This window comes from Ranitomeya variabilis, chromosome 4 (assembly GCF_051348905.1).
Source record: "Ranitomeya variabilis isolate aRanVar5 chromosome 4, aRanVar5.hap1, whole genome shotgun sequence".
NCBI classification, from domain to species: Eukaryota; Metazoa; Chordata; class Amphibia; order Anura; family Dendrobatidae; genus Ranitomeya; species Ranitomeya variabilis.
Genome location: NC_135235.1, coordinates 283678773 through 283706006, shown reverse-complemented (window position 1 = coordinate 283706006; position 27234 = coordinate 283678773). Strand labels below are relative to the sequence as shown.

General features: G+C 45.6%; 1 protein-coding gene across 2 annotated transcripts in view; it reads right to left on the bottom strand.

Annotated features, from left to right (window-relative positions):
* Window positions 1-1293: 1293 nt before the first annotated feature.
* PANK4 (pantothenate kinase 4 (inactive)) overlaps window positions 1294-27234 on the bottom strand; it is a 39516-nt gene continuing 13575 nt past the window's right edge. For both annotated transcript variants that reach the window (XM_077250068.1, XM_077250069.1), the window contains exons 5-19: window positions 26445-26537; window positions 25979-26132; window positions 19728-19909; window positions 19519-19600; window positions 19237-19337; window positions 16627-16782; window positions 16011-16123; window positions 14837-14924; window positions 11980-12131; window positions 10828-10883; window positions 10333-10382; window positions 9538-9642; window positions 9219-9319; window positions 7703-7771; window positions 1294-1691 (exon numbers count right to left, since the gene is read on the bottom strand). In XM_077250068.1, coding sequence (XP_077106183.1) covers window positions 1478-1691; window positions 7703-7771; window positions 9219-9319; window positions 9538-9642; window positions 10333-10382; window positions 10828-10883; window positions 11980-12131; window positions 14837-14924; window positions 16011-16123; window positions 16627-16782; window positions 19237-19337; window positions 19519-19600; window positions 19728-19909; window positions 25979-26132; window positions 26445-26537 — 1716 coding nt within the window. In that variant the 3' untranslated portion in view covers window positions 1294-1477. The remainder of the gene's footprint in view (window positions 1692-7702; window positions 7772-9218; window positions 9320-9537; window positions 9643-10332; window positions 10383-10827; window positions 10884-11979; window positions 12132-14836; window positions 14925-16010; window positions 16124-16626; window positions 16783-19236; window positions 19338-19518; window positions 19601-19727; window positions 19910-25978; window positions 26133-26444; window positions 26538-27234) is intronic.

Genomic DNA, 27234 nt, shown 5'->3' with positions numbered 1-27234 from the left:
CATCTAGGTAATCCACTACCTCGGAGTAACCCTGGATTCTGCCCTGTCCTTCAAACCGCACATAAAAGCTCTCGCCACCTCCAGCTCAAAAATATTTCCAGAATCCATCCTTTCCTCAACCCTCACTCTACCAAAATGCTTGTGCATGCCCTAATCGTCTCCCACCTCGACTACTGCAACATCCTCCTCTGTGGCCTACCTTCTAACACTCTCACACCCCTCCAGTCCGTCCTTAACTCTGCTGCCCGACTAATCTCTCTCCTCACTACACTCCTGCTTCCCGACTAATTAATCTCTCTCCTCGCTATACTCCTGCTTCCCCTCTTTGCAAATGCCTTCACTGGCTCCCAATTTGCCAGCGTATCCAGTTTAAACTACTAACACTGACCTACAAACCCATCCATAATCTTTCTCCTCTGTACATTTCCAAACTAATCTCACAATATCTTCCCTCATGTAATCTCCAATCCTCCCAAGACCTCCTTCTCTCCTCCACGCTTATTCGCTGCTCACCCAACCACCTCCAAGACTTCTCCAGAATATCCCCCATCCTCTGGAATTCTGTGCCCCAACATGTCCGGTTATCCACCACACTAGGATCCTTCAGACAGAACCTGAAAACCCATCTCAAAAAAAAAAAAAAACCTTACATCCTGTAATGACCACACGGCCACCTCAAGACCATCGGAGCTACTGCAACTCCCAACCTATGTCTCCTTCCCCATAATCCTGTAGAATGTAAGCCCACAAGGGCAGGGTCACCTCCCTTCTGTACCAGTCTGTCATTGTTAGTTTGTTTACTGTAAGTGATATTTTTATTTTGATGTAACCTCGTCTCATGTACAGCATAAATAAATAATAACCCAACACATCTGATAACGCTGCTAACTTGCAGATAATAGGTTAATCTGCAGATTAATAGAAGTGTGCCCTGCTGCCATGTTAAAAGCACAACTCTTGGGAGCCGTCGGCTTTCAGTCATACAGTCGTGTTGGTACACAGTGAGCAGCGGCTCTACGCACGCCCCGTTTGACTGACAGCATTCTGACTGCTTTTCCTTAGAGCCGCCGCTGTATACTGACACAACTGTATGACTGAAAGCCGGCAGCTCAAAGGAAGAATAAAGTCAGATAGATAAGCGATTCCTTGATAAGGTTATTCCTCCACAAAGAACAACTACTTTCACAACAAATCCCTCTTACCTGAGCCCTAATGAATACAAAACTATAAAAAGGTAATTATCAATATTCTCAGGATCCCGTTGTAAAAGTTTAAAGAATAAGTGTAAAAATGTCATATATAATTTAAATTTATTTATATATTTATATGGGCGCAGGTCGTCCCTTTTATCTCAGCACAAAAGCACAATATAAATACAGCAATGTCCCCCCCATCCCTGTAATAAAAATACATTCTTTACAATCGAATAAAACTAGCGCTGAGGAATGGGTTGTGCTGCAGCGGCGGACTCAGCGCCTCATTTGGGTGGAGTCTCGTATTTGAAAACGACGCTAAAGATTTTGCCTCCCAGTCTCTCCGCCAGCCACGAGTTCTTGATGACGGCCAGTTTCAGGCTTTCACATTGCAGGACTGCATAGTAGTTTGTGTGGATGGCGCGGCCCATCCCTTCAATGATCACCAGGTCGGTGTTTCTCTCTTTCACCAGCATGGCGAGGCTTTTGTCCAAGCGACTGTAGACAAGAATGACAAAGTTATGAGAACTGAGAAGCTACCGGCAGGTCTCGGTCTGTCTCTCTCAAACGGTGTCTCAGCACACTGCCTCCTCAGCCGGCACACACACACACACACACACAGGCGAGCTCATTCGGCCATGCAGATACCAGGAGGCAGTACTATAATAATAATAATAATCTTTATTTATATAGCGCCAACATATTCCGCAGCGCTTTACAGTTTAACAGTTTCAAACACAACAGTCATAGGTAACAATGTTAACAATACAGTAATAAAGCAAAATAAGACGACCCTGCTCGTGAGAGCTTACAATCTACAATGAGGTGGGGAGATACAAAGTACAGGTGTGTATTTACAATGATGTATTTACAATGATGGTCCAGCCATCTTCAGGGGGTGGGGGGTAGATGGAGATAGTGAATGGGCTACACACACACACACACAAACATAAAATGACTTTGATTAGTTAATGTGGTAGGCAGCTCTGAACAAATGAGTTTTGAGCGAGCGCCTAAAACTATGCAAGTTGTGGATGGTCCTAATATCTTGGGGTAGAGCATTCCAGAGGATTGGCGCAGCACGGGAGAAGTCTTGGAGTCGGGATTGGGAGGTACGGATTAGTGCAGAGGTTAGTCGAAAGTCGTTTGCAAAACGCAGCGGTCGGTTAGGCCGATAGACAGAAATGAGGGAGATGTAAGGGGGTGCCGCACTGTGGAGAGCTTTGTGGGTGAGAACAAGTGCTTTGAATTGTATCCTGTAATGAATGGGCAGCCAGTGTAACGACTGGCGAAGAGCGGACACGTCCGAGTAACGATTAGCCAGATGGACGACCCTGGCTGCTGCATTAAGGATAGACTGGAGAGGGGAAAGTCGCGTGAGGGGGAGGCCAATTAATAGAGAGTTGCAGTAGTCCAGACGGGAGTGGATTAGGACGGGAGTGGATTAGGGCGACAGTGAGAGTTTTTGTGGTCTCCATGGTGAGAAAAGGGCGGATTCTAGAGATGTTCTTTAGGTGTAAGCGGCACGAGCGGGCAAGAGATTGTATGTGGGAGGTGAAGGAGAGATCGGAGTCAAACATAACACCCAGACAACGTGCCTGCTGCCTAGGCGTTATTATGGTGCCACCCACGGAGAGGGAAATGTCAGATTTAGGGAGGCTAGTAGAAGGCGGGAGCAGAAGAAGTTCAGTTTTGGAGAGGTTGAGTTTCAAATAGAGAGCGGACATGATGTTAGAGACTGCAGACAGACAGTCAGTGGCGTTCTGTAGTACAGCGGGGGTAAGGTCAGGGGATGACGTGTATAGTTGTGTGTCATCAGCATGAAGATGGTACTGAAAGCCAAATCTGCTGATGGTCTGTCCAATTGGGGCCGTGTAGAGGGAGAAGAGAAGGGGGCCAAGGACTGAGCCCTGAGGTACCCCGACAGTGAGAGGAAGAGGAGATGAAGTGGAGCCGGAGAACAGAACACTGAAGGAGCGTTCAGAAAGATAGGAAGAGAACCAGGAGAGAGCAGTGTCCTTAATGCCTAGTGACTGGAGCCTAGAGAGTAGGAGAGGGTGGTCAACAGTGTCGAAAGCTGCAGAAAGATCGAGGAGAATGAGCAGAGTGGTCACCGTTACATTTTCCTGTCAGAAGGTCATTGGTCACCTTGATGAGTGCAGTTTCTGTCAAATGTAGGGGGCGGAACCCGGACTGTGAAGGGTCTAGGAGGGAATGAGTGGAGAGGTAACGGGTAAGGCGGGAGTAGACTAGGCGCTCCAGGAGTTTTGAGATGAAGGGGAGATTGGAGACCGGTCTGTAGTTGTTTGCGCATGATGGGTCAAGGGTGGGTTTTTTTAGTAATGGAGTAATGATAGAGTGTTTGAAGGAGGAGGGGAAAATGCCAGAGGAGAGTGAGAGATTAAAGATTGTAGTTAGGTGAGTTGTGACGACTGGAGAGAGAGACTGGAGGAGGTGTGAGGGAATGGGGTCGGTGGTGCATGTAGTTGGACGAGAAGAGGAGAGGAGCTTGGAGACTTCTTCTTCTGTGATGGGATCGAATGTGGAGAGTGAGCCAAGGGAGATGCAGGGAGGAATGGGAGTCATTGCACTTGGTGTCTGGGAGCGGATTTCCTGATGGATATTGTCTATTTTCTCTATAAAGTGGGAGGCCAGGTCATCAGCACAAATGTCTGTGATAGGGGCTTGTGCTTTTGGCCTGAGGAGGGAGTGAAAGGTGTCAAAAAGTTTCTTGGGGTTGTTGGATAGTGATGAGATCAGAGTGGTGAAGTAGGTCTGTTTGGCAAGGTGAAGGGCAGAGTTATAGGTCCTTAACATAAATTTGAAGTGTATGAAGTCTTCTGGGGTGCGAGTTTTCCTCCATAAGCGTTCAGCACACCTAGAGCATCGCTGGAGAAATCGGGTTTGCGATGTGAGCCAGGGCTGTTTCACTTTGTGTTTGGAGGTTCTGAGGGTGAGGGGAGCTACTTGGTCTAGGGTGCTTCTAAGAGTGTCGTTGTAGTGATGTACCGCCAGATCAGGACAGGAAAAAGAGGAGATTGGGGACAGGGATGAGTGTAAGGAGTCTGAAAGTGTATGAGGGTTAATGGTATGTAGATTTCTGAATGTGTGGTAGGTAGGAGGGTGCTGGGGTGGGCGAGGAGTTGCGAGTGTGAAGGAGAGAATGTTGTGGTCAGAGAGGGGAAGTGGTGAGTTATCTAGGTAAGAGATTGAACAGAGTCTGGCCTAGACCAGGTCCAGGGTGTTACCGTCTTTGTGTGTTTCAGAGGTTGAGAGCTGTGAGAGGCCTAGGGAAGTGGTTAGTGATAGAAGCTGGGATGCAGATGTGGAAGTGGGGCTGTTAATGGGAATGTTGAAGTCTCCCAGGATAAGGGTTGGTAGTTCTGAGGACATGAAGTGCGGCAGCCAGGCTGAGAAGTGGCCCAGGAAGTGGGTGGGTGAGCCTGGGGGCCGGTATATGACAGCTACTCTGAGGGAGAGGGGACGGAAGAGCCTGATGGTGTGGACCTCAAAAGAAGGGAATGAAAGTGAAGGAACTGGGGGTATAACCTGGAACGTGCATTGGGGGGACAAGAGTATGCCGACTCCACCACCAGGTCTGTTAGTGGGTCTTGGGGAATGGGAGAATTGTAAGCCACCATGGGAAATAGCAGCAGGGGAGACAGTGTCAGAGTCTTGGATCCAGGTTTCAGTGAGGGCCAACAGATTCAGAGAGTTGTTCAGAAAGTAGTTGTGCAGGAAAGGGAGCTTGTTACATACAGACCGTGGATTCCAAAGGGCACAATTGAAAGGGAGAGGTGAGGGAGTGCAAGTAATCTTAATAAGGTTAGTATGGTTTTGACATGAGGTAGGGTAGCGGTTGAGGTTGGGGGATAGGGGACCGGGGTTGGGGGATATGTCCCCCGAAATCAGTAGGAGTAACAAGATAAAAAGCAAGTAGTGTTTTGAAATGTTTGAAGTTTTTTTGTGCAGTGTGTTTGGGTAAGATGGGCTGAGGTTTTTCAGGAAGGTGAGAAGTGCATCGGAGCTGTACCTGGGAGATGGAAGCAGTGAGGAGCTGATGTGTATGAGTCGTGGTGGAGGGGGGATTGGGCGGTGAATGTGCATTGCAAGGGAGCATAGGAGGATGGGAATAAAGCACCTTGATAGAAGGGTGAGCAGAGTGTGGGTTACCTGACTCCTGCCCTGACTAACTGTCATGAAATAACTGCGGTATCACGACGCGTGCCCCCCTAAGGATGGTTCTACATTTATAGTCCAGTGATGGGTCAGAAGAGATGGATTGTGGGACCAGGGTGGGGATAATTTGGCAGCTGGGGCCAGCACACCAGGGGGTGGTTAAATGATCAAAGGCATTGTGGCTGGCAACATGCTAGAACACCTTTACCTGATTGTATCTAGAGTGGCCACAGTAATGGATATACATCAAACAGTGAGTACATCCTACAATACAACCAATGAATTATACCAAACATTACGCAGGCACATTAAAATAAGTTGATAGATGGTACAGTGGCAGATGACAGACAGCAAGCAGAGGTGGGAAGCTATATCACTCTCCATTCACACCTCTCAGGGTCAGTGGGGTTCCAGGGTTTGGTCACCTACGATCACACATTTACCAGCAATGTGTGATCATGGGCAACCAACCACCATTAGGGTAATCCCTTTAAGCGATCACTTCAAATCAATTTTAGATCAGTGAACAAGAAAACACATTAAGGTACAATTATCAAAAAAGTGCCAGAACAAAAAAAAAAGCCAATCTTCAACTTTTGATGAATATTTCACATTATTAGTGTCAAAACTATTATGGACTGGATCAGACTTCATCTTTTTTTCAACTCTGACATAGGTCCTGGCCCAAGATTAGGCTTCCAAATATCCTACACGCATCACTGTCCCCAATCTCCTCTCTGCCCTGTCCTGGCTGTGCACCACTACAATGACCCTCTCAGAAGCCCCCTGGACCAAGTAGCGCCCGTCACTCTCAACCTCCAAACACAGAGTAAACCAGCCCTGGCTCACATCGCAAACTATTTCTCCAGAGATGCTCTAGGACTGTGGAATCTTTATGGAGGAAAACTCGCACACCAGAAAACTTCATCCACTACATATTTATGTTAAGAACCTACAACTCTGCCCTTCACCTCGCCAAACAGACCTACTACACCACCCTGATCTCCTCACTATCCAACAACCCAAAAAAACTTCAACACCTTTCACTTCCTCCTCAGTCCAAAAGGACAGGCCCCTATCACAGACATTTGTGCTGATGATCTGGCCTCACACTTCAGAGAAAATAGAGAATATCTGTCAGGAAAACCACTCACAGCCACCAGGTGCTGTGACTCCCATCCGTCCCTGCATCTCCCCTGGCTCACTCTCCACAATTTATCAAGTCACAGAAGAAGAAGTCTCCAGGCTCCTTTCTTCCTACTACAGATCCCATTCCCTCACATCTTCTCCAGTCATCACTACTCTCCTGACTACAATCTTCAATCTCTCCCTCTCCTCTGGTATTTTCCCCTCCTCCTTCAAACCCTCTATCATTACTCCATTATTAGGCTATGAGCACACGTTGCGGAAAGGTGTGTGGATTTTTCCGCACTGATTTTGGTAAACCCGCAGGAAATCCGCACTGCGGATTTACTGTGGTTTTTGTGCGGATTTCACCTGCGGATTTACACCTGTGGATTCCTATTATTGAGCAGGTGTAAACAGCTGCGGAATCCACACACAGAATTTACATGCTGCGGAATAAACAACGCAGCGTTTCCGCGCCTTTTTCCCCCGCAGCATGTGTACTGTGAATTTTGTTTTCCAAAGGTTTACATGGTACTGTAAACTCATGGAAAACTGCTGCAGATCCGCAGCGTGTGCACATACCCTTAAGGTCCCTCAGGACTCAGTCCTTGGCCCCCATTCTCTTCTCTCTCTACACGGCCCCAAGTGGGCAGACCACCAGCAGACTTGGCTTTCACTACTATCTTTATGCACCGAGATTTCATCTTCCGAAATCTTGGTGCCGAGATCTCCATCTGCGTATGCGCCGCCCCTGGCAGCCATTTTCCTGGAGTCCACCGCATAGTAAACCATGTAAGTGCGGGGGCTCTGGGCTTTCACAAAATGTCGGCAAAGCCCCCACAGCATCAAACACCCGCAGCGGTGCGCCGCACATCCATACACCCCCTCATCCCAGCCTGGGGCCTGCAGCAACGCTCCACTCTTGCCTCCTCCAGCAGCGACCCTGGGACCCCGGGTAAGCAATAAGACGCATGGATTAAAAGAAGCACTACCATTTTATTTTTTTTTTTAAAAAAAGGGGGGGGGGGGGGGGGTGGTTTCCTATTTTTCTCCTCAAATATTGGGGTGCCTCTTATAATCCACAAAATACGGTAAAGATTATTATGTCAGAATAATTTCATAACACATGCTACAAGGTGCCGCAAATGGTTTCTATCATTTTGATTGATAAATGAACAATGAACAAACTAAGGCAGACTCACCTAAGATCCAAGCAAGGAGAACTCGAGCCGGTTTGTACCAATGTCAACCTATCGTCTTGCAAAGCAGAACTAAGATAAAAAAAGAATGAAAACTGTTACAAAAAAAATAAATAAAAAGACCAGCATTCCATAACGGCAATAAATTGCTGCTCCATACACCGAGCCGCTCTGCTTTTTCTATCCCTGACTAAAGGGGTCTCAAAAAGCGTTGGGATTTAGGACAATAAAATATGGCGTTGGCGAGGATCCTAAGAACTGGACGCTCAGCGTTTGTAATTTATTGTCAATCAATAATTGACTCAAAATGACTGCGGCAAGTTGTGTGTGTGGCAAAAATGCTGCAGCTCGCCCAACGTTTTTGGGAGTTGGAATGAGAAATTATTTATTTTTTTAAAATATGTATCTATTTATTTATTAACAACAATAGTAAAGAAAATTTGATTACAGTTTTCAGAGATCCATAACTAACTTTTCTTTAGACAGTTGTGTAGGCGGGTTGTTTTTTTTGTTTGCTTTTTTGTGGGACAAGCTGTAGTTGTCAATGTTGCCATTATTGGGTACATATGACTATTAGATCATTTTTTTATTCAATTTTATTGGAAGGGGAGATGAACAAACTACAATTGAGACAGTGTTTTTGTACACTTTTATTTTTTCTTTTGCATTTTCCATGAAGGATAAATGATACAGTTTTAAAGTACGAGTTGTATGATTACAGTGATACCCAATTTGTAACGCTATTTTTTCATGTTTTACTCCTTCTAAACAAGAAAATTATTTAGAAGAAATCATGACAGATCTGGATCTCAGAATAGGATCCAAAAAAAAAAAAAAAAAAAAGTTGGAGCTTTTTTTTGTTGCATAAGGAGCTGTAATGATTGGGATACAAATTTCTTTTGCATCATTTATTTCATTTTATGTGAAACAAGATGAAAAAAAAGTAAATTCTATATTTTCTTTTTCCTTTGTGCATACACTACAATAAAAATATTATTTATTACCTAAAGTCGTTACAGATGTAGTAACACCAGATATGTGGTAGAAGGGGTGGGGTGGTTATTTTTTTAATAAAATACTCTTTATTCTGAAAAATTGTATTGTATTTTTTAACATCATTTAAAAACTCATTTTCCTAAATAATTTAGTAATTCCACTAAAAGGTGGCTTGAACAAACTGTTTTAGGCCTTAACCTACTGCAGACCTGGAGGCCATAGCAATCATCTTGCTGTGGGGAGCCAATGGAGTGCCAGAGGGAGCGATATCCTTCTGTCACGCTTTTTAAATACAATCGGTCGCTATTGACTGCAGCACATAGAGTTAATCGAGCCGCTGTAAACATTGACAGTGCTCAATCTCCTCTGATTTAATCCCATCTGCCAGCAAAGATGTATGCCATTGGTGAGCGAAAGCCCAGCCATCAAAATCATGGAGGTGAAGATTCATGGACTGTGACACAATCTGGTTAATCAGTTTTTAAAATAAGTAAATAGTAAAGCGCGGGTTGGGTAGACTCACTGTATTATCGTGTCCACATCGGCAATCCGCTCGGTGACGATCAGGGATTCATTGTAGGTGACGTCATTTAGCGCCGGTCCCGAATTACATGCCAGGATGACCTACAGAAGAAATGCAGACCCTACTGTATTCAATGGGACCATGTACAGATATCCCGACAAGGAAGCCCCGATATTGTAGAGGAAGTTACAAGAGTAGAAAACCGCTGCTACAATCGTGAAATACTGACAAGTACCCTGGGATCACACATCATCGTGTGGTGTGGATCACAACACAGGAGACCCTGATCTGTACAGAGGAGGAGATGAGAGTATTGTACCTCGGTGCCTCGGGACAGCAGTTCTCGGACAAACGGGAAAATTCCCAGGATGATATCGATGCCGCTGTTGTCTACAAATATCAAGGCACATTTATGTGGAGGATCCTGAAAAAAAAGCAAAATCATTTATCAGAAAAGCCCCCCAATACTGCAAGAAAGAAAAATGCACCATTTCTCAAAATGCATTTAAAAGGGGTTGTCCAGGATGCAAAATGTTAGAAAAAATAAAAAAAAGTGGCAACATCATGGTGCAAAACTTGGTTTAGAACAGTCGTTCTGTGTGGACAATCCCTTTAAGAAGGCGAGTATCTGTATATCTGAGTGGTGGAGATCAGACAACCGGCACCCTAGCTCCAGCAGTGGCCTGCGCAGCACAGCTCCATACACTGCACAGTGCCCATTGCTGAGAATTCCAGCTCAGCTCCTACTGAAGTGACCAGGAGCACAGTTATCTGAGAGCAGCCGATATACAGCATATGGAGCGGACAACACCCAAGAGAGAAAGAAAATGAGTATATATCCAGCACTAAGTAAATAAGTAGTAATAGTACATAAAAGTACTGGGTAAACATGGTTTTTGATTTAAAAAAAAAACCTAAAAGCCATTCCAAAGCAACAAGGTGACTCTTGGGTTTAATACTAGAGGATTGGACTGTCCCGATTGGATACACCTTGTCGTGGTGGGATGACTTTTTTTTCTATCACGGAGGTAGAAATCTAAGTGTAATAAACATTTCTTATTCTCAGTGTTTGTGTAAAATATCACGAAGCAAAGGACAGAGGAAAGTTCCGCACCTTTAGCCTTTCAATCCAAGCTGAATAGGTGTCCACAAGCCAAGGCCTAACTGTAGAAAAAAGGACAAAAATGAGAACAGGCGTACAGAAATGTCTAACCTAAAACCTCATATAGAGAGATGTCCAATTGCTTCCATGGGAGAGCGTTGTGGGCATGCTCAGTGACCTGTGCAGGGAGAGAGGGGAGGAGGTGAGCTGCGACCACCTTTTGCGAATGGCTTTTTATATGTAAGTGATACCTCACATTGTAATCTTGTCTGTGCCAATAATGAGACTGCTGTAAAGTAAGGGAAGTGTCAAACAATGGCCACAGTAAAAACTGCAAGATTTCAGGACTTTTTTTTTCCCAAACTAAAGTAATTACTTAAATTATGAAAAAAATTATGCTAAAAATATTTGCGCTGACAGTTTTTCTGACATATTCCCTAAGATCCATCATACAGTGGAAAGTTACAATACCCACATAATAGCCATGCACGTACTCGCTAAACTCACTTTGTAACTTCTTCTTTGCTTCCTCGAACCCAAATTCGGGGTCGGTTTGTAAGACACTAAATCAGACAAGAAGGAGAAGGGTTTTACTTCACCCTACATTGTAAAATATTTTATTAATCCCCCCCAATAACACAAGACAATTTATAGAAAATGGTCAAAAGATGACAACTCCAAAGCAGTTCCTATGTAGATCTGAATGTCTCCATGGTAACAGACTACAAACATCTCCTGCGTAGTCAGATACTGTAGTCACGTGTTCCGCTCTCCCTTCTGCCAATATTTAATGGCTGCAGGATCAGACTACATGGGGTATAACCATGAAGACGCATAGGAACTGTGAGAATAAAACAGTATTTTTAAGAGCGGGTTGTCTGGCCATTTAATATATTCAGTGTATAGATTTCTAAGGTAGGAATACCTCTTTAATGATCTGCTGGAATAATCACCATACATACAAGGCTTAGGCTGGGGCTCCATGGCAACTTTGGCCATTAGCGTGCTTTCACATTGCATTCTGTGTCCGCGTCGGGGCATACGTCCGAAATCCCCTGCAAAACAGGGTCCGGCCGCACATGTCAACTGGGCCAATAGACTAATGGTGACAGCAGAGCGAACGTGAACTTTGCCGGGCACTTTTTTCGGGAGTGTACGCCAACCCAACAGGAGACGCACACTCGGATGTAGTAGACTGCATCTGAGTGTCCACCTCCCGAAAAAAGTGCACGGCAGAACGTACGTTTGCTCTTCCGTCACCATTACAGTCTGTTGGCGCTATCGGCGTGTGCCTCAGGACCCCGTTTTGGGAGGGATTTTAGACGTATGACCCCAACAGGGACACAGAACGCAATGTGAAAGCACCCTAACACATTATGGTGCAGCCACAGATCTCAGTGTATCTCTGCTACATCACAGCACGGTGCAAGGAATGGGGTCGCAATGGCGTAAAAAGCAAGACGCAAACATTTGGAACCAATTGTATATTTTTGCGCCTTGCTTTTTAGTACGTTGCCGCTCGTACGACAACCATGTCCGCATGCTGCAGCATACAGCACAACATCCGCACAACAAAGCCGCCGTGTAGCCCCGGCTGATCGCAACACACAGGAGGTTATCTACAGACGATATGGCGGTGGGAAAACATTGAACACCTACTCGGAGACTGCTTTTGCTCCCCAGTCAAAGACATTGCCTGCTAACAGTCCTTTCACCAGTGCAAACTGTTTCTCCTCCCAGCCCAAAGTATCCAAAGATCTGATAACTTTCGGATAATATTTTAGTGCCAAGTCATTTTCCTTCTGCTTTACCTGGAAGAAAAACATGAGACACTGGATTTTATAGAAGGAAGAACTGAAGGATTTCTTACCCCGGCTTGGATCGCTCGCTGCAAGACCCGTCCGATCAATTCCCTCCTAAGATTCGTTGGCCTCTATTGGACCAAAAAGTCACCGTTACCGGCATGCCGACATGAGGACCAAGACGACGGCACAAGCACTGCATTATCTCCGTCCACATAAGGGGCGATGGCACAGCAGAGGGGGCGCAGATGTGCGCCATGGGTAGTATTACTCATCCCGGGAGATCCCGGAAATCATGATCGATACTAATCCTAAATTAGAAGACTTTTCCTTACGCAAAATGGGACAAAAAAAACAGATTTAACGGACTCCAAAAAGTCAGAAACTGATGCAAGTCTTACAGAGGACGCAGCAATCTAGAAATTACTAAGATATTGGAGGATCACAGAACCAGCACACGTTTTGTTGCAAATAGAAAACTGTGCGGCAAAAAGTTGTTGAGAAAAAAAAAAAGTTGCACAATAACTGATTAAAAGATTTCAGAAGACTCAAAGGTGAAGCGACCAGGAGCCATTATCATCCCGTGCTGTCGTATTCCAGAGCTGCAGCCTCCCAGAAGTACAAGATACTCAGAGACATGGCCGAGGTGGGGAGGCTGGAAATACACCATTCAGAATAGATGTCACAGCTCACCTCCTGCGCCTACTGCAAAATGGCCTTTGCCTGGATTAGAGCATATCAAATATACGCTTCTTTCTGATGCCAATTTCTCTTTCAGACAGTTAGGAAGAGGCATTCTCTGTATACAGTACAGACTAAAAGTTTGGACACACCTTCTCGTTTAAAGATTTTTCTGTATTTTCATGACTATGAAAATTGTACATTCACACTGAAGGCATCAAAACTATGAATTAACACATGTGGAATTATATACTTAACAAAAAAGCGTGAAACAACAGCAAATATGTTTTATATTCTAGGTTCTTCAAAGTGGCCACCTTTTGTTTTGATGACTGCTGCCCCCCCACACACACACCCGGGCGTCCGTCACCGAGCCACACACACACCGGCGTCCATCACCAAGCAACCACCCCCCACCCAGGCGTCCGTCATCGAACCCCCCCTCCACCCGGGGCATCCGTCACCGAACCCCCCTCCACCCGGGGCATCCGTCACCGAACCCCCCTCCACCCGGGGCATCCGTCACCGAACCCCCCTCCACCCGGGGCATCCGTCACCGAACCCCCCTCCACCCGGGGCATCCGTCACCGAACCCCCCTCCACCCGGGGCATCCGTCACCGAACCCCCCCTCCATCCGGGCATCAGTCACCGAACCCCCCCCCCCCCCCCCCTCCACCTGGGCATCCGTCACCGAACCCCCCCCGGGCCATCATATTGATATAGTGGCTAGCGCCTGCCTTTTGTGTTGCCGTTTGGCCTCGGGCTTTGTAGCATGTCGATAATGCTGAGAAGATTGCAGACATGTGAGCAAATTAATGCTAATTGTCTCATTACATATTCATGAGCCCGAGGATCAAGAAACGCTTCCAGGATGACATTTATATGAGCAGCGCAGCTCTTTACCGGCCGGAGTACAAGCCTGTGAATACAAAATGGCTTGTTATGTGTTCCAGCTTCCGACATCTCTCTAAATATTAATCTGCTCCCTAACGGGGCGCTAGGCTGCACATCCGCCGTGTTGGCAGCGTGTTAGATTATTAACTAGCAAATCAGCTGAAAATATAGCACCCCGAAATGAGGGAGAGGGGGTGGTGTGAGAAACAGAAACATCAGAAAATTACCTGCTGTAAGGCAGGTTTTGGTGTTAAAAGTATATAAATTTTAGCATTTTTTTTCTCCATAACACAAGCCTTTTTATTATTTTAAGAGTCATGCTTCCTATTATTTCAGGAAATTCACATGTACATTAGCCAAAATGGTCAGATCCTGACCTATCTTTAGTATTGAAGTGACTAATGAGCGTGCGCGAAGCGAGGGGGAGGAGGTGAGCTGTGACCATCCTGCCTCTGCTGATAAAGAGACTACTGAAAACTCTTCCTGAATGGAAAGGAAGATTGAGGCTAAAAAGCCCCAGTGACCAACATCAAAATAGGTAATTTTCAGATGGTAATTTAAAGAGGAAGCCAAGGGTGGATCCTTACCCCAAGACAGACACAGTCTCCTTACGATTTGTTCAAACATCCCATAGTTTGGTCCATGTTTGGATCATGACAATGTTTACACATTGCCCTAATACAAGACATGTACAGTTGAACTGGAAAAAAAAAAAAAAAAAAAAAAGGTTCTTGTTCCAGGAAAAAGGGAGATGAGCGGCGAGGAAGAGGCGGGGCGAGGAAGAGGCGGGGCGAGGGGGAGAGTCGGAGAGGTAGAGGATGAGAGTAAAGGCAGCAGCCACAAACGCCGCTCTGGGACCCCCCATAATGAAGGGGCCAAGTCCTCATCCCATTTGCTCCGATTTTGGGCAGCAATAACCTGTTCAGAACTCCTCCTTCCAGAGAAACTGTACTATTGGGAGGAGGAGGATGGGGGACGGGGGATTTGGAATGGGCCCAAGGTCAAGGAGAGGACATGAAGGGGGAAAACAAACCAAGTCCTTCTGTCCTGGGTGCAATTTATGATCATTTCTATTGGGTCTCTTCACCCTTGTGCATGCCTTTACAACACTGGTATAACCACATTAGTACTTGCTCACCTTTGAATAGGGGTCTGGAAAATTAAACTCATTTAGGCAGTGCTCCCGTGTGTCTAGTAAGCTTCGGACGGTCAGTGACCCGTAGGCGCTGCAAGAGATTCAAGAGTAGAAGACTCATTAACGTGCATCAGACACAGGCTCCATTATTCCAGCCGTACACTATGAATTTCTGCGGTGCTTTAATGAAAACATACGTTACAATTCTGGCTGGGGGACGATGCCTCTGGGATAATTGGTAGAAGTGGTCGGTCCACGATGGCTTCTCCCAGCCCAGCTCCCCGAGACTGACAGATCTCTCCCCATATTCAAATGCATGTAGAAAAGCCGCGGAGACACCATCACGTGTTTCTCAACGCAAGAAATGAATAGCCAGGTCTTTCACCGGGAAGGAACAACCACGGGAAGAGCAGCATCCAATAAAGGAAAACCACCTATGCCAAAACATGGTATCCATCCACAGACAGCTGTTTCGGGGTATTTGCCCCTCATCAGTGTGGAGTAGGAAACTGGCTATTAGGAGCAGTGCCTGGTGAAAAAACTATAAAACATAAGGATGAATGACCTCGGGGAGATCAAAACATCCAACACCGCGGAGACACCATCACGTGTTTCTCAACACAGTGATCCAGAACACTGCCCCCATCCCTGATGGGAAATGTGCAAATGCATGTAGAAAAGCCACGGAGACACCATCACGTGTTTCTCAACGCAGTGATCCAGAACACTGCCCCAACCCTTAAGGGAAATATGCAAATGCATGTAGAAAAGCCGCGGAGACACCATCACGTGTTTCTTAACGCAAGCAATGAATAGCCAGGTCTTTCACCCCATATACAGTCAGACTGGTCAGTCAAGGGGAAAATCGGGTGGAAAGAAGGTGCCAAAGACCGGCGGACATACTTATACGTTCTCGGCAGGTGTTTTAAAGTAAGTTTTCTCAGACTGCAGCATTTCAGAATGATACATACAAGCTGGAATACTGGAGTGGCCAGGGTCATCCAGAATGACAGACACTAGCGCCCATAATTTACTTAGACCGTAACATCCCTTTAATAAACTGTGTGGGTACCTGTATAAACGGATTCAGATTATATAAACGACAATAAAAAGAAAATAAAAAGAAAAGAAATGCAATCATCCAGTCTCCAAGATTACAACGTATCCCGACACTTACAAGGGCTGGTGTCTAAGCGTCTGCAGCTTATTCCAGTATTTCTGCTGGAACTTCTCAGCTCGGTCTGCTGCATCCTTTGCATCTGGCTGACTGGCGACAGCACGTTTAGCCACCTAATAAATACAGAGATTGTTATTACAATCATTACACTGCACAGGCTACATATCATTATTTACATCGGAGACCGCTCCACTACCATGCTCTATGGACACTTTCCTACAGCACCATATGTTACAGCACCATATGTACAGGAACTGTTGTTGACTGTACACCCAAAATAAGGAACCTGGCTTAAGGCTTACCTTGCAAATTAAAGGAGAAAGATGAACAAAATACTGTCTACTCTAGTTACACCACTTACAGGGCCTGTGTTTAAACGATCTGAACACTAAAAAGGCACCTCTGGCTATATTAAATTTTATCCAGCATTTTAACATATACCACAACCATAAATAAGCAAATTAGTAGACCATAATAGAGCAAAGTTTGCAAAACTTTTTGTAAAAAAAAAAAAGTTTGAAACTCAAGATAAAAAATCTGCATAAAAAAAAAATCCTATCAGTTGTCAACTGCATTGTCACCACCTGGGGGCAGCAAAGTCCATAACAAGACTTACTCCTTCTAAAGCATCTTCAAAGCAGGTGAGCCAGTACTCGCGAGCCATGGCGTCTTCTGTGAGATCCACCGTGTCCGGGACATAGGAAGACGGATCAAAGAGCAAAGGAAGATTTACTAGTTGCCGTTCCAGACGGTCCATCTCCAACATGTCAAACTGCGGAGCACAAAGACATAGCGTGATCTAGAACCTACAGCATTACCAGCTGGAAAGGATAGGCATGGGCAAAGGTCTATGAGAATATAGGCAATGGATGACCATTTTTAAAGGGGCAGCCCGACTAAGTGTATTTTTTTTTTTTTTTAAAGAGTAGCCATGCCTTTAAAAATGTTTTTTTACTTCTTAAAGGCATGGGTGCACTTTAAAAAAAAAAAAAATAAATAAATATGGGATGCCAGCTGCCCACTGCAACCATGAGCGACACCCGTTCTGTTTGAAAGTCAGTAAAACCGCTGCAGCCTGTGGTTGGTGGCAGCGGTCGAAAAATTAAACAAAGGATAAAATAAAATGCCGCTGTGTGAGGACTTCTTTTCTGCGTGGTGAGTGGTCGTTTTTTAATATAGGGTACATACAATTTTATTGCGGACGAGTCATGGCCGAATAACGGCAATTCTGGTGCTTCAATCGTCTCAGACATCGCAGGTATACATGGCTCACATACACTGGACACAAAACTTCCTCTAGGACCAACAGACGACACTTTGTGCAACTACTAATCATAAAAAAAAATAATAATGGCAATGAACTGTATCTAAAACTATAGATCTCGATGGGATTATATAGGGGGAGGGAGCATCCAGATCCATCAAGCAATCCTGGAATAATCCTTAAGGTACCTTCACACTAAGCGACGCTGCAGCGATACAGACAACGATGCCGATCGCTGCAGCGTCGCTGTTTGGTCGCTGGAGAGCTGCCACACAGACAGCTCTCCAGCGACCAACGATGCCGAGGTCCCTGGGTAACCATCGGGTTGCTAAGCGCAGGGCCGCGCTTAGTAACCCGATGTTTACCCTGGTTACCAGTGTAAAATGTAAAAAAACAAACAGTACATACTCACCTTCGCATCCCCCGGCGTCCGCTTCCTGCACTGACTGAGCGCCGGCCCTAACAGCAGAGCGGTGACGTCACCGCTGTGCTGTGCTTTTCACTTTACGGCCGGCACGGGACGCGAAGGTGAGTATGTACTGTTTGTTTTTTTACATTTTACACTGGTAACCAGGGTAAACATCGGGTTACTAAGCGCGGCCCTGCGCTTAGTAACCCGATATTTACCCTGGTTACCATTGTAAAACATCGCTGGTATCGTTGCTTTTGCTGTCAAACACAACGATACACGGCGATCTGACGACCAAATAAAGTTCTGAACTTTAATCAACGACCAGCGATATCACAGCAGGATCCTGATCGCTGCTGCGTGTCAAACACAACGATATCGCTATCCAGGACGCTGCAACGTCACGGATCGCTAGCGATATCGTTTAGTGTGACGGTACCTTTAGGAGCTAAGCAAACTCTTGAGTCCTGTACGGCAGCAGATTACTAGTGTTGATCCATAGGTTCTCCAGGTCCACAGTCATCTCACGTGAATCCATAACAAGTTTTGGGCCCCTCGTGATGGATCCATCATACACAAGTGGGTATGAAACCTTCTAGAACATGTAGGCAATTGCTTAGAATACAATTCCCTAGTGTTTTTGAAAATACCTAAAATCCAGATGTTCTTTAACAAGCAATTAGAGAGGGTGCGATCGATTCACTGGACCCGGACCATCGGCCACACAGAAAGCCTCCTAGCTCCCGACATCCCCAGCTCTTTAGATTAGGTGTCCCGGCGCCACTGTTGGGAGGTAAGAGGCGTTCACAGGGTTCCGATCCGGTAGCCACAAACGTGACCGCTGGATGGGGTCCTGCGAATAAACTCGCTCGGTCTCTATACGCAATCTATGAAGGGATGAGAACGCTAGAAAACTTCTATTCTTGAGAAATTATTCTCCGCTGGCTGGAAAAATCAGATGTGCCCGGAAGCACGCGTGCGTTTCTATAGAACATCATGGGAAGGTGTATATTGGGCGTCTCTCCCAATGGATTAATTACTTCTGCTAGCACAACAAACAAGAGACACAGTGGGACAGAACCACAGCTCTACAAGTACCGACATGTAACGAGTTACTTACTGAAAACTGAAGATATAAAAATGAAGGAAGGAGGAAGTAAAAACAAAGAAAAAGAAACACAAAAAAGATAAAATTGTGTAAGAAACGACACATGGAAGAATGAAACAATGAGCACGGGTGCAGGCGAGAGATTCACGGATGTGGTCCTGGCAATGTACCCGGCTGATACAAAATGTGTGAGGTCCTAGCGCTTACAGCGGCATACTGATATCAGCTTTATATACACACACACACACACACGTGTGGGGGTCTGGGAACGGAGGCCCCAATGATAACTAGAAATAAGGGGTGCAAATGATCTCCTGCAAACGTGCAAGAAAGTCTATGTCCATGCACTGCTAGACAGACCTTGTGACTAGATGTAGGCAGGTCCCTGGTGATTTCTCCCTGCCCCGATCCCCCTCAATACATTGATCTACATAAGAAGACTCACCGTTCCACTCCGTGACCTCTGCATGGGGAAGACGTCCGGAGAGGTGCTCATCAGCCCCGAACTACCTGCGTAATTTTCTCCCCAGCTGTACAAGTTGGGATCTGGGTATAAAAGGAAATAAAATGCTTTTCACTATAATAACTTGTGCTGGTGTCTGGAGCAGGAGACCTAGGGGGGTCCGGGTGTTATTTGAACACTAAATTAAGGTTGCATTAAGTCTATCAGGTGCAGGGGAAAAGAACAAGACGTCATAGTACAGAGCTTTTCCTTATTCATACTTACTATCCTCCTCAGCTCCTTTAAGAAATGCACCGATTGTCCCAAGGTAACCTTCATGCCTGAGAAAAAGTGCCTGGACTTCCCCCTAAAAAACAAATACAGAGCAGGTGTGAGTTCACAGCAGATATTTTAAAGAATCTATGTTTTGTTTTGCAAACAAAAAAACAAACAAACATGTAGATATTCTTAATGCACAAAGTAATTGCACTTACCTTGGAGAAGAAGTTTATGCTGTAGGAGATGGTGTGCATAGTGACAGGGTGACCCCGGATAAAGAAGCCCCCGAAGTAAACTTGAGAAAGGTTATGTTGTTTGGCGTAGAGACAAGCCAGCTGGCCGATGTCGTTGCTGATCATGTGTAATAAGCTCTTTGCCATGTCTTCTTTGGAAAATTCTAGGAGTGGGAGGAAAGAAACGATAAAGTAGACCAAAAAAAAAAAAATTACGTTGCAGACACTCAAAGGCCAGGGCAACCAGCACCTGGTGAATATAAATGTGGTGGTGTTAACCCCTTCATGACCCAGCCTATTTTGGCCTTAATGACCTTGCCGTTTTTTGCAATTCTGACCAGTGTCCCTTTATGAGGTAATAACTCAGGAACGCTTCAACGGATCCTAGCGATTCTGAGACTGTTTTTTCGTGACATATTGGGCTTCATGTTAGTGGTAAATTTAGGTCGATAATTTCTGAGTTTATTTGTGAAAAAAACGGAAATTTGGCGAAAATTTTGAAAATTTCGCAATTTTCACATTTTGAATTTTTATTCTGTTAAACCAGAGAGTTATGTGACACAAAATAGTTAATAAATAACGTTTCCCACATGTCTACTTTACATCAGCACAATTTTGGAAACAATTTTTTTTTTTGCTAGGAAGTTATAAGGGTTAAAATTTGACCAGTGATTTCTCATTTTTACAACAAAATTTACAAAACCATTTTTTTTTTAGGGACCACCTCACATTTGAAGTCATTTTGAGGGTTCTATATGGCTGAAAATACCCAAAAGTGACACCATTCTAAAAACTGCACCCCTCAAGGTGCTCAAAACCACATTCATGAAGTTTATTAACCCTTCAGGTGTTTCACAGCAGCAGAAGCAACATGGAAGTAAAAAATTAATATTTAACTTTTTAGTCACAAAAATGATCTTTTAGAAACAATTGTTTTATTTTCCCAAGGGTAAAAGGAGAAACTGGACCAAGAATGTTGTTGTCCAATTTGTGCTGAGTACGCTGATACCTCATATGTGGGGGTAAACCACTGTTTGGGCGCACGGCAGGGCTCGGAAGGGAAGGAGCGCCATTTGACTTTTTGAATGAAAAATTGGCTCCAATCTTTAGCGGACACCATGTCGCGTTTGGAGAGCCCCCCGTGTGCCTAAACATTGGAGCTCCCCCACAAGTGACCCCATTTTGGAAACTAGACCCCCCAAGGAACTTATCTAGAAGCATAGTGAGCACTTTAAACCCCCAGGTGCTTCACAAATTGATCCGTAAAAATGAAAAAGTACTTTTTTTTCACAAAAAAATTATTTTAGCCTCAATTTTTTCATTTTCACATGGGCAACAGGATAAAATGGATCCTAAAATTTGTTGGGCAATTTCTCCTGAGTATGCCGATACCTCATATGTGGGGGTAAACCACTGTTTGGGTGCACGGCAAGGCTCGGAAGGGGAGGCGTGCCATTTGACTTTTTGAATGGAAAATTAGCTCCAATCGTTAGCGGACACCATGTCGCGTTTGGAGAGCCCCTGTGTGCCTAAACATTGGAGCTCCCCTACAAGTGACCCCATTTTGGAAACTAGACCCCCCAAGGAACTTATCTAGATGCATAGTGAGCACTTATAACCCCCAGGTGCTTCACAGAAGTTTATAACGCAGAGCCGTGAAAATAAAATAATTTTTCTTTCCTCAAAAATGATTTTTAGCCCAGAATTTTTTATTTTCCCAAGGGTAATAGGAGAAATTGGACCCCAAATGTTGTTGTCCAGTTTGTCCTGAGTACGATGATACCCCATATGTGGGGGTAAACCACTGTTTGGGCGCACGGCAGGGCTCGGAAGGGAAGGCACGCCATTTGGCTTTTTGAATGGAAAATTAGCTCCAATCATTAGCGGACACCATGTCGCGTTTGGAGAGCCCCTGTGTGCCTAAACATTGGAGCTCCCGCACAAGTGACCCCATTTTGGAAACTAGACCTCCCAGGGAACTAATCTAGATGTGTGGTGAGCACTTTGAACCCCCAAGTGCTTCACAGAAGTTTATAACGCAGAGCCATGAAAATAAAAAATAATTTTTCTTTTCTCAAAAATGATTTTTTAGCCCACAATTTTTTATTTTCCCAAGGGTAACAGGAGAAATTGGACCCCAAAAGTTGTTGTCCAGTTTCTCCTGAGTACGCTGATACCCCATATGTGGGGGTAAACCACTGTTTTGGCACACGTCGGGGTTCGGAAGGGAAGTAGTGACGTTTTGAAATGCAGGCTTTGATGGAATGCTCTGCGGGCGTCAGGTTGCGTTTGCAGAGCCCCTGATGTGCCTAAACAGTAGGAACTCCCCACAAGTGACTCCATTTTGGAAACTAGACCCCCAAGGGAACTTATCTAGATGTGTGGTGAGCACGTTCAACCCCCAAGTGCTTCACAGAAGTTTACAACGCAGAGCCGTGAAAATAAAAAATCATTTTTCTTTCCTCAAAAAAGATGTTTTAGCAAGCAATTTTTTATTTTCACAAGGGTAACAGGAGAATTTGGACCCCAATATTTGTTGCCCAGTTTGTTGTGAGTACGCTGGTACCCCATATGTGGGGGTAAACCACTGTTTGGGCGCACGTCAGGGCTCGGAAGGGAAGTAGTGACATTTGAAATGCAGACTTTGATGGAATGGTCTGCGGGCGTCACATTGCATTTGCAGAGCCCCTGATGTGCCTAAACAGTAGAAACACCCCACAAGTGACCCCATTTTGGAAACTAGACCCCCGAAGCAACTTATCTAGATGTGTGGTGAGCACTTTCAACCCCCAAGTGCTTCACAGAAGTTTATAACGCAGAGCAGTGAAAATAAAAAATAATTGTTCTTTCCTCAAAAATTATGTTTTAGCAAGTCATTTTTTATTTTTGCAAGGGTAACAGGAGAAATTGGACCCCAACAGTTGTTGCCCAGTTTGTCCTGAGTACGCTGGTACCCCAAATGTGGGGGTATACCACTGTTTGGGCGCACGTCGGGGCTTGGAAGGGCGGGAGCACCATTTGACTTTTTGAACGCAAGATTGGCTGGAATCAATGGTGGCGCCATGTTGCGTTTGGAGACCCCTGATGTGCCTAACAGTGGAAACCCCTCAATTCTAACTTCAACACTAACCCCAACACACCCCTAATCCTAATCCCAACTGTAGCCATAACCCTAACCACAACCCTAACCGCAACACACCCGTAACCCTAATTCCAACCCTAACCCTAATCCTAACCCTAATCCCAACCGTAACCCTAATCCCAACCCTAACTACAACTGTAACCCCAACACACCCCTAACCCTATCCGTAACCCTAACCACAAGCCTAATCTTAACCCTATTTCAAACCCTAGCCCTAATTCCAACCCTAACTCTAATTCCAACCCTAACCCTAAGGCTATGTGCCCACGTTGCAGATTCGTGTGAGATTTTTCCGCACGATTTTTGAAAAATCTGCAGGTAAAAGGCACTGCGTTTTACCTGCGGATTTACAGCAGATTTCCAGTGTTTTTTGGTGCGGATTTTACCTGCGGATTCCTATTGAGGAACAGGTGTAAAACGCTGCGGAATCCGCACAAAGAATTGACATGCTGCGGAAAATACAACGCAGCGTTTCTGCACGGAATTTTCCGCACCATGGGCACAGCGGATTTGGTTTTCCATAGGTGTACATGGTACTGTAAACCTGATGGAAAACTGCTTCGAATTCGCAGAGGCCGATCCGCTGCGGATCCGCGGCCAATCCGCTGCGGATCCGCGGCCAATCCGCTGCGGATCCGCGGCCAATCCGCTGCGGATCCGCAGCCAAATCCGCACTGTGTGCACATGCCATAACCCTACCCCTACCCCTAACCCTACCCGTAACCCTAACCCTACCCCTAGTTCAAACCCTAGTTCTAACCCTAACCCTAGTGGAAAAAGAAAAAAAAATATTTTTTATTATTGTCCCTACCTATGGGCGTGATAAAGGGGGGGGGGGTTTATTTATTATTTTTTTATTTTGATCGCTGCGATAGAACCTACCACAGCGATCAAAATGTACTTGTAATGAATCTGCCGGCTGGCAGATTCGGCGGGCGCACTGCGCATGCGCCCGCCATTTTCCAAGATGGCGGCGCCCATGGAGAAGACGGCCAGACACCGGGAGGGACATCGAAGCTAGGTAAGTATGGGGGGGTGGGATCGGAACACGGGGGGGATTGGAGGACCGGGGGAGCGGACAGGAGGGAGGAGGGGAGCGTGTTATGACCCCAATGGCGAGGGTCTCAGAGGAATCAGTAAGTCTGCGAAATACAAAAATCCAGCTCATAGGGCAGTGGTAACTGGGTTGACCATATATCTACTCCTAACGCCAACACTAGAAGTAGCCGGGGAACATGCCTACGTTGGTCGCTAGATGTCTCGCGCCAGCCGGAGAACTAACTACCCCTAGAAGAGGAAAACAAAGACCTCTCTTGCCTCCAGAGAAAAGACCCCAAAAGTAGGATACAAGCCCCCCACAAATAATAACGGTGAGGTAAGGGGAAATGACAAACACAGAGATGAACTAGGTTTAGCAAAGAGAGGCCCGCTTACTAATAGCAGAATGTAGTAAGATAACTTATATGGTCAACAAAAACCCTATCAAAAATCCACACTGGAAATTCAAGAACCCCCGAACCGTCTAACGGCCCGGGGGGAGAACTCCAGCCTCCCTAGAGCTTCCAGCAAGGTTAGGATACAGATTATGTACAAGCTGGACAAAAATGCAAACAAAAACAAATAGCAAAAAGCAAGAAAGCAGACTTAGCTTAATCTAGCAGGAACCAGGATCAGTAGACAAGAGCACAACAGGTTAGCTCTGATTACAACGTTGCCAGGCATTGAACTGAAGGTCCAGGGAGCTTATATAGCAACACCCCTGACCTAACGACCCAGGTGAGCATACAAGGGATGGCAGACATCCCCAGTGTCAAATCACTAGTAACCACTAGAGGGAGCCAAAAAGGTAAATTCACAACAGGAGCGGACAGGAGGGAGGAGGGGAGCGGACAGGAGATCGGGGCAGAAAGGACGACTGGGGGGGCGATCGGTGGGGTGGGGGGGGGGGCAGATCGGGGTCTCCAGCCATGGCAGATGCTATTGCAGCATCGGCCATGGCTGGATTGTAATATTTCACCATTTTCATAGGTGAAATATTACAAATCGCTCTGATTGGCTGTTTCACTTTCAACAGCCAATCAGAGCGATCGTAGCCACGGGGGGGGGGGGGGGTGAAGCCACCCCCCTGGGCTGAAGTACCACTCCCCCTGTCTCTGCAGATCGGGTGAAAATGGAGTTAACCCTTTCACCCGATCTGCAGGGATGCGATCTTTCCATGACGCCACATAGGCGTCATGGGTCGGATTGGCACGGGTTTTCATGACGCCTACGTGGCGTCAAAGGTCGGGAAGGGGTTAAAAGATGCAATAGTGTATTTATTTACTTTACTCACTTATTCCATAAAACTTTACAGACGTCATCCTCACTGTCCCCATTGGGGCTCACAATCCATAATCCCTATCACTATGTCTTTGAGAGGGTGGGAGGAAACTGTAGTACCTGGAGGAAACCCACGCAAACACGGAAAGAACATACAAACTCCTTGCAGATGTTGTCCTTGGAGGGATTTCATCCCAGGTCTCCAGCAAACCATGACGAGACGGTCAAAAACACAACCCTTTGATCAAAAGGATACACACAACTATGCAAGCATAGACCTCACTGTATGCAGATATCTGTGCAAATGGGTCCAAGATCTGTCCGCGATACACAGTCTCCTGACCCGAGTGTGACAGTTTCATAGAAACCTACATGGTGGGCATGCTTGGGCCGAGAGACCCAGGACCAGTCCATGTATTGCGGTCAGATCTTGGAGACATATGCATGGATTTCTGCCTGCGCCCTAAGTCTGTAACAGCAAGTTATGCACAAGTCACATACATTATCGAACTGGGCAACTTCAGTTCAGCTTGCAGTCACCATGTTTCTCTAGGGACAATACTAGGAAAGGAGGCAGAAATGTGCCAACAGCGGGGATGTACACACTGGGATCCACACAATGCCTTGTTGCAAGTCACAAATGGCACCGTCCACTGGTGCTGGCATCAGCATGTACCCCACTGGTGTAAAGCCCACTGATGAAATAATGCACATGGTAGGTGTGGGACCTATATTATTTTTTTTTTTTTATATCCACATACGCTGTTTATACCTTTATCTACAGTGGCAGATTTGCCAAAGCTGCTTGCAATCAGATTTCCCGTTAATCCCAGGATTTGGTAAGCGCCCCCGTAGATATCTTTCACCAGCATGTCGACATTCGTGTGTTGTCCCTTTGCGGCCAGCTGCAGCAATTCATCAAACTTCTGAAGAAGAAAACAAAAAGGTCTAAAAAAAAGTTATAAAACTTGTCAGGGTGGCGAATACAAGGATGATATTATAAGGCTGAGCCTGTAAAACAATCGTTATAAAACAAGAATAATATGACATCGATTTACACATACTGTACGAGGAGCGACAGAAGTATGTGCCCAATGACAAGTAAAATGGGAGTTGGCAATTTATTTCCAGGAGGCGCAACAGAGGGACAGCAAGAAAACATGCTCCAAAATTATTTTTTCATTTATTTATTTATTTTTTTTGAAGTGTCCATATCCCCAATATACAAAGCCCCTGACCTTCGTCTTTGTGAGCAAAGCTCCGAGCCCCCAGAACGTCCCGCCGCCTATGGAGCTGCCGCCGATGCGCTCGAACTTGTCTTCGGTCTCTACCTGCCAAAACATACAGAGGTGGCATAAAAAGTGAACATTGTACATGGAGCAGGTCGCGTCACGTATGAAGATGCCGAGTAATCGCCAGGAATGCATGTAGGAGTGATCAATAACATAAGACAGGAGACGGGGCTCACTGCCGCCCCCTAGTGATAGGATATTCATGAAAAATACCAGCCTCTTTAGGGACAATTGTATTTTCTTAAATCCATATACTTGGAGATAAAAATATATAGTTTTTGCAAATAAGTTTGAATAAAAAAAAAAAAAAAGTCTTTTAACCGAGAAGAGCGCAGAAAAAGAATAGAAACTCACCGTTAGATACTACTGACCGATTCTCAGATAACTCATTCTGTAGCCAGTGCCACACAAGGCAAATATTTGTAATGCAACCCAATTGCAAAATGATTTTTATCCCCAAATACATGCATTTAAAGGGGTATTTCTCAAGTGTGATTGCTATTCCCTAAGCGTGGGGATAGGGATATGGTGATCCCGAGATCCTGTGTGAACGGAGTGGAAGATGGTGCACTGCATTGCAATGAGAGCGCTAGAGATGATCGGCCGGTCCTGTTTGAATTAACGGTGTGGCAGTGAACATGATCGACCTCGGCTCCACTCACACTGGGCCCGGTTTATTGAGATCTGTGGGGACCTCAGTGGTCGGAAAGTTATCTCCTATCTCGTGGGAACAGGA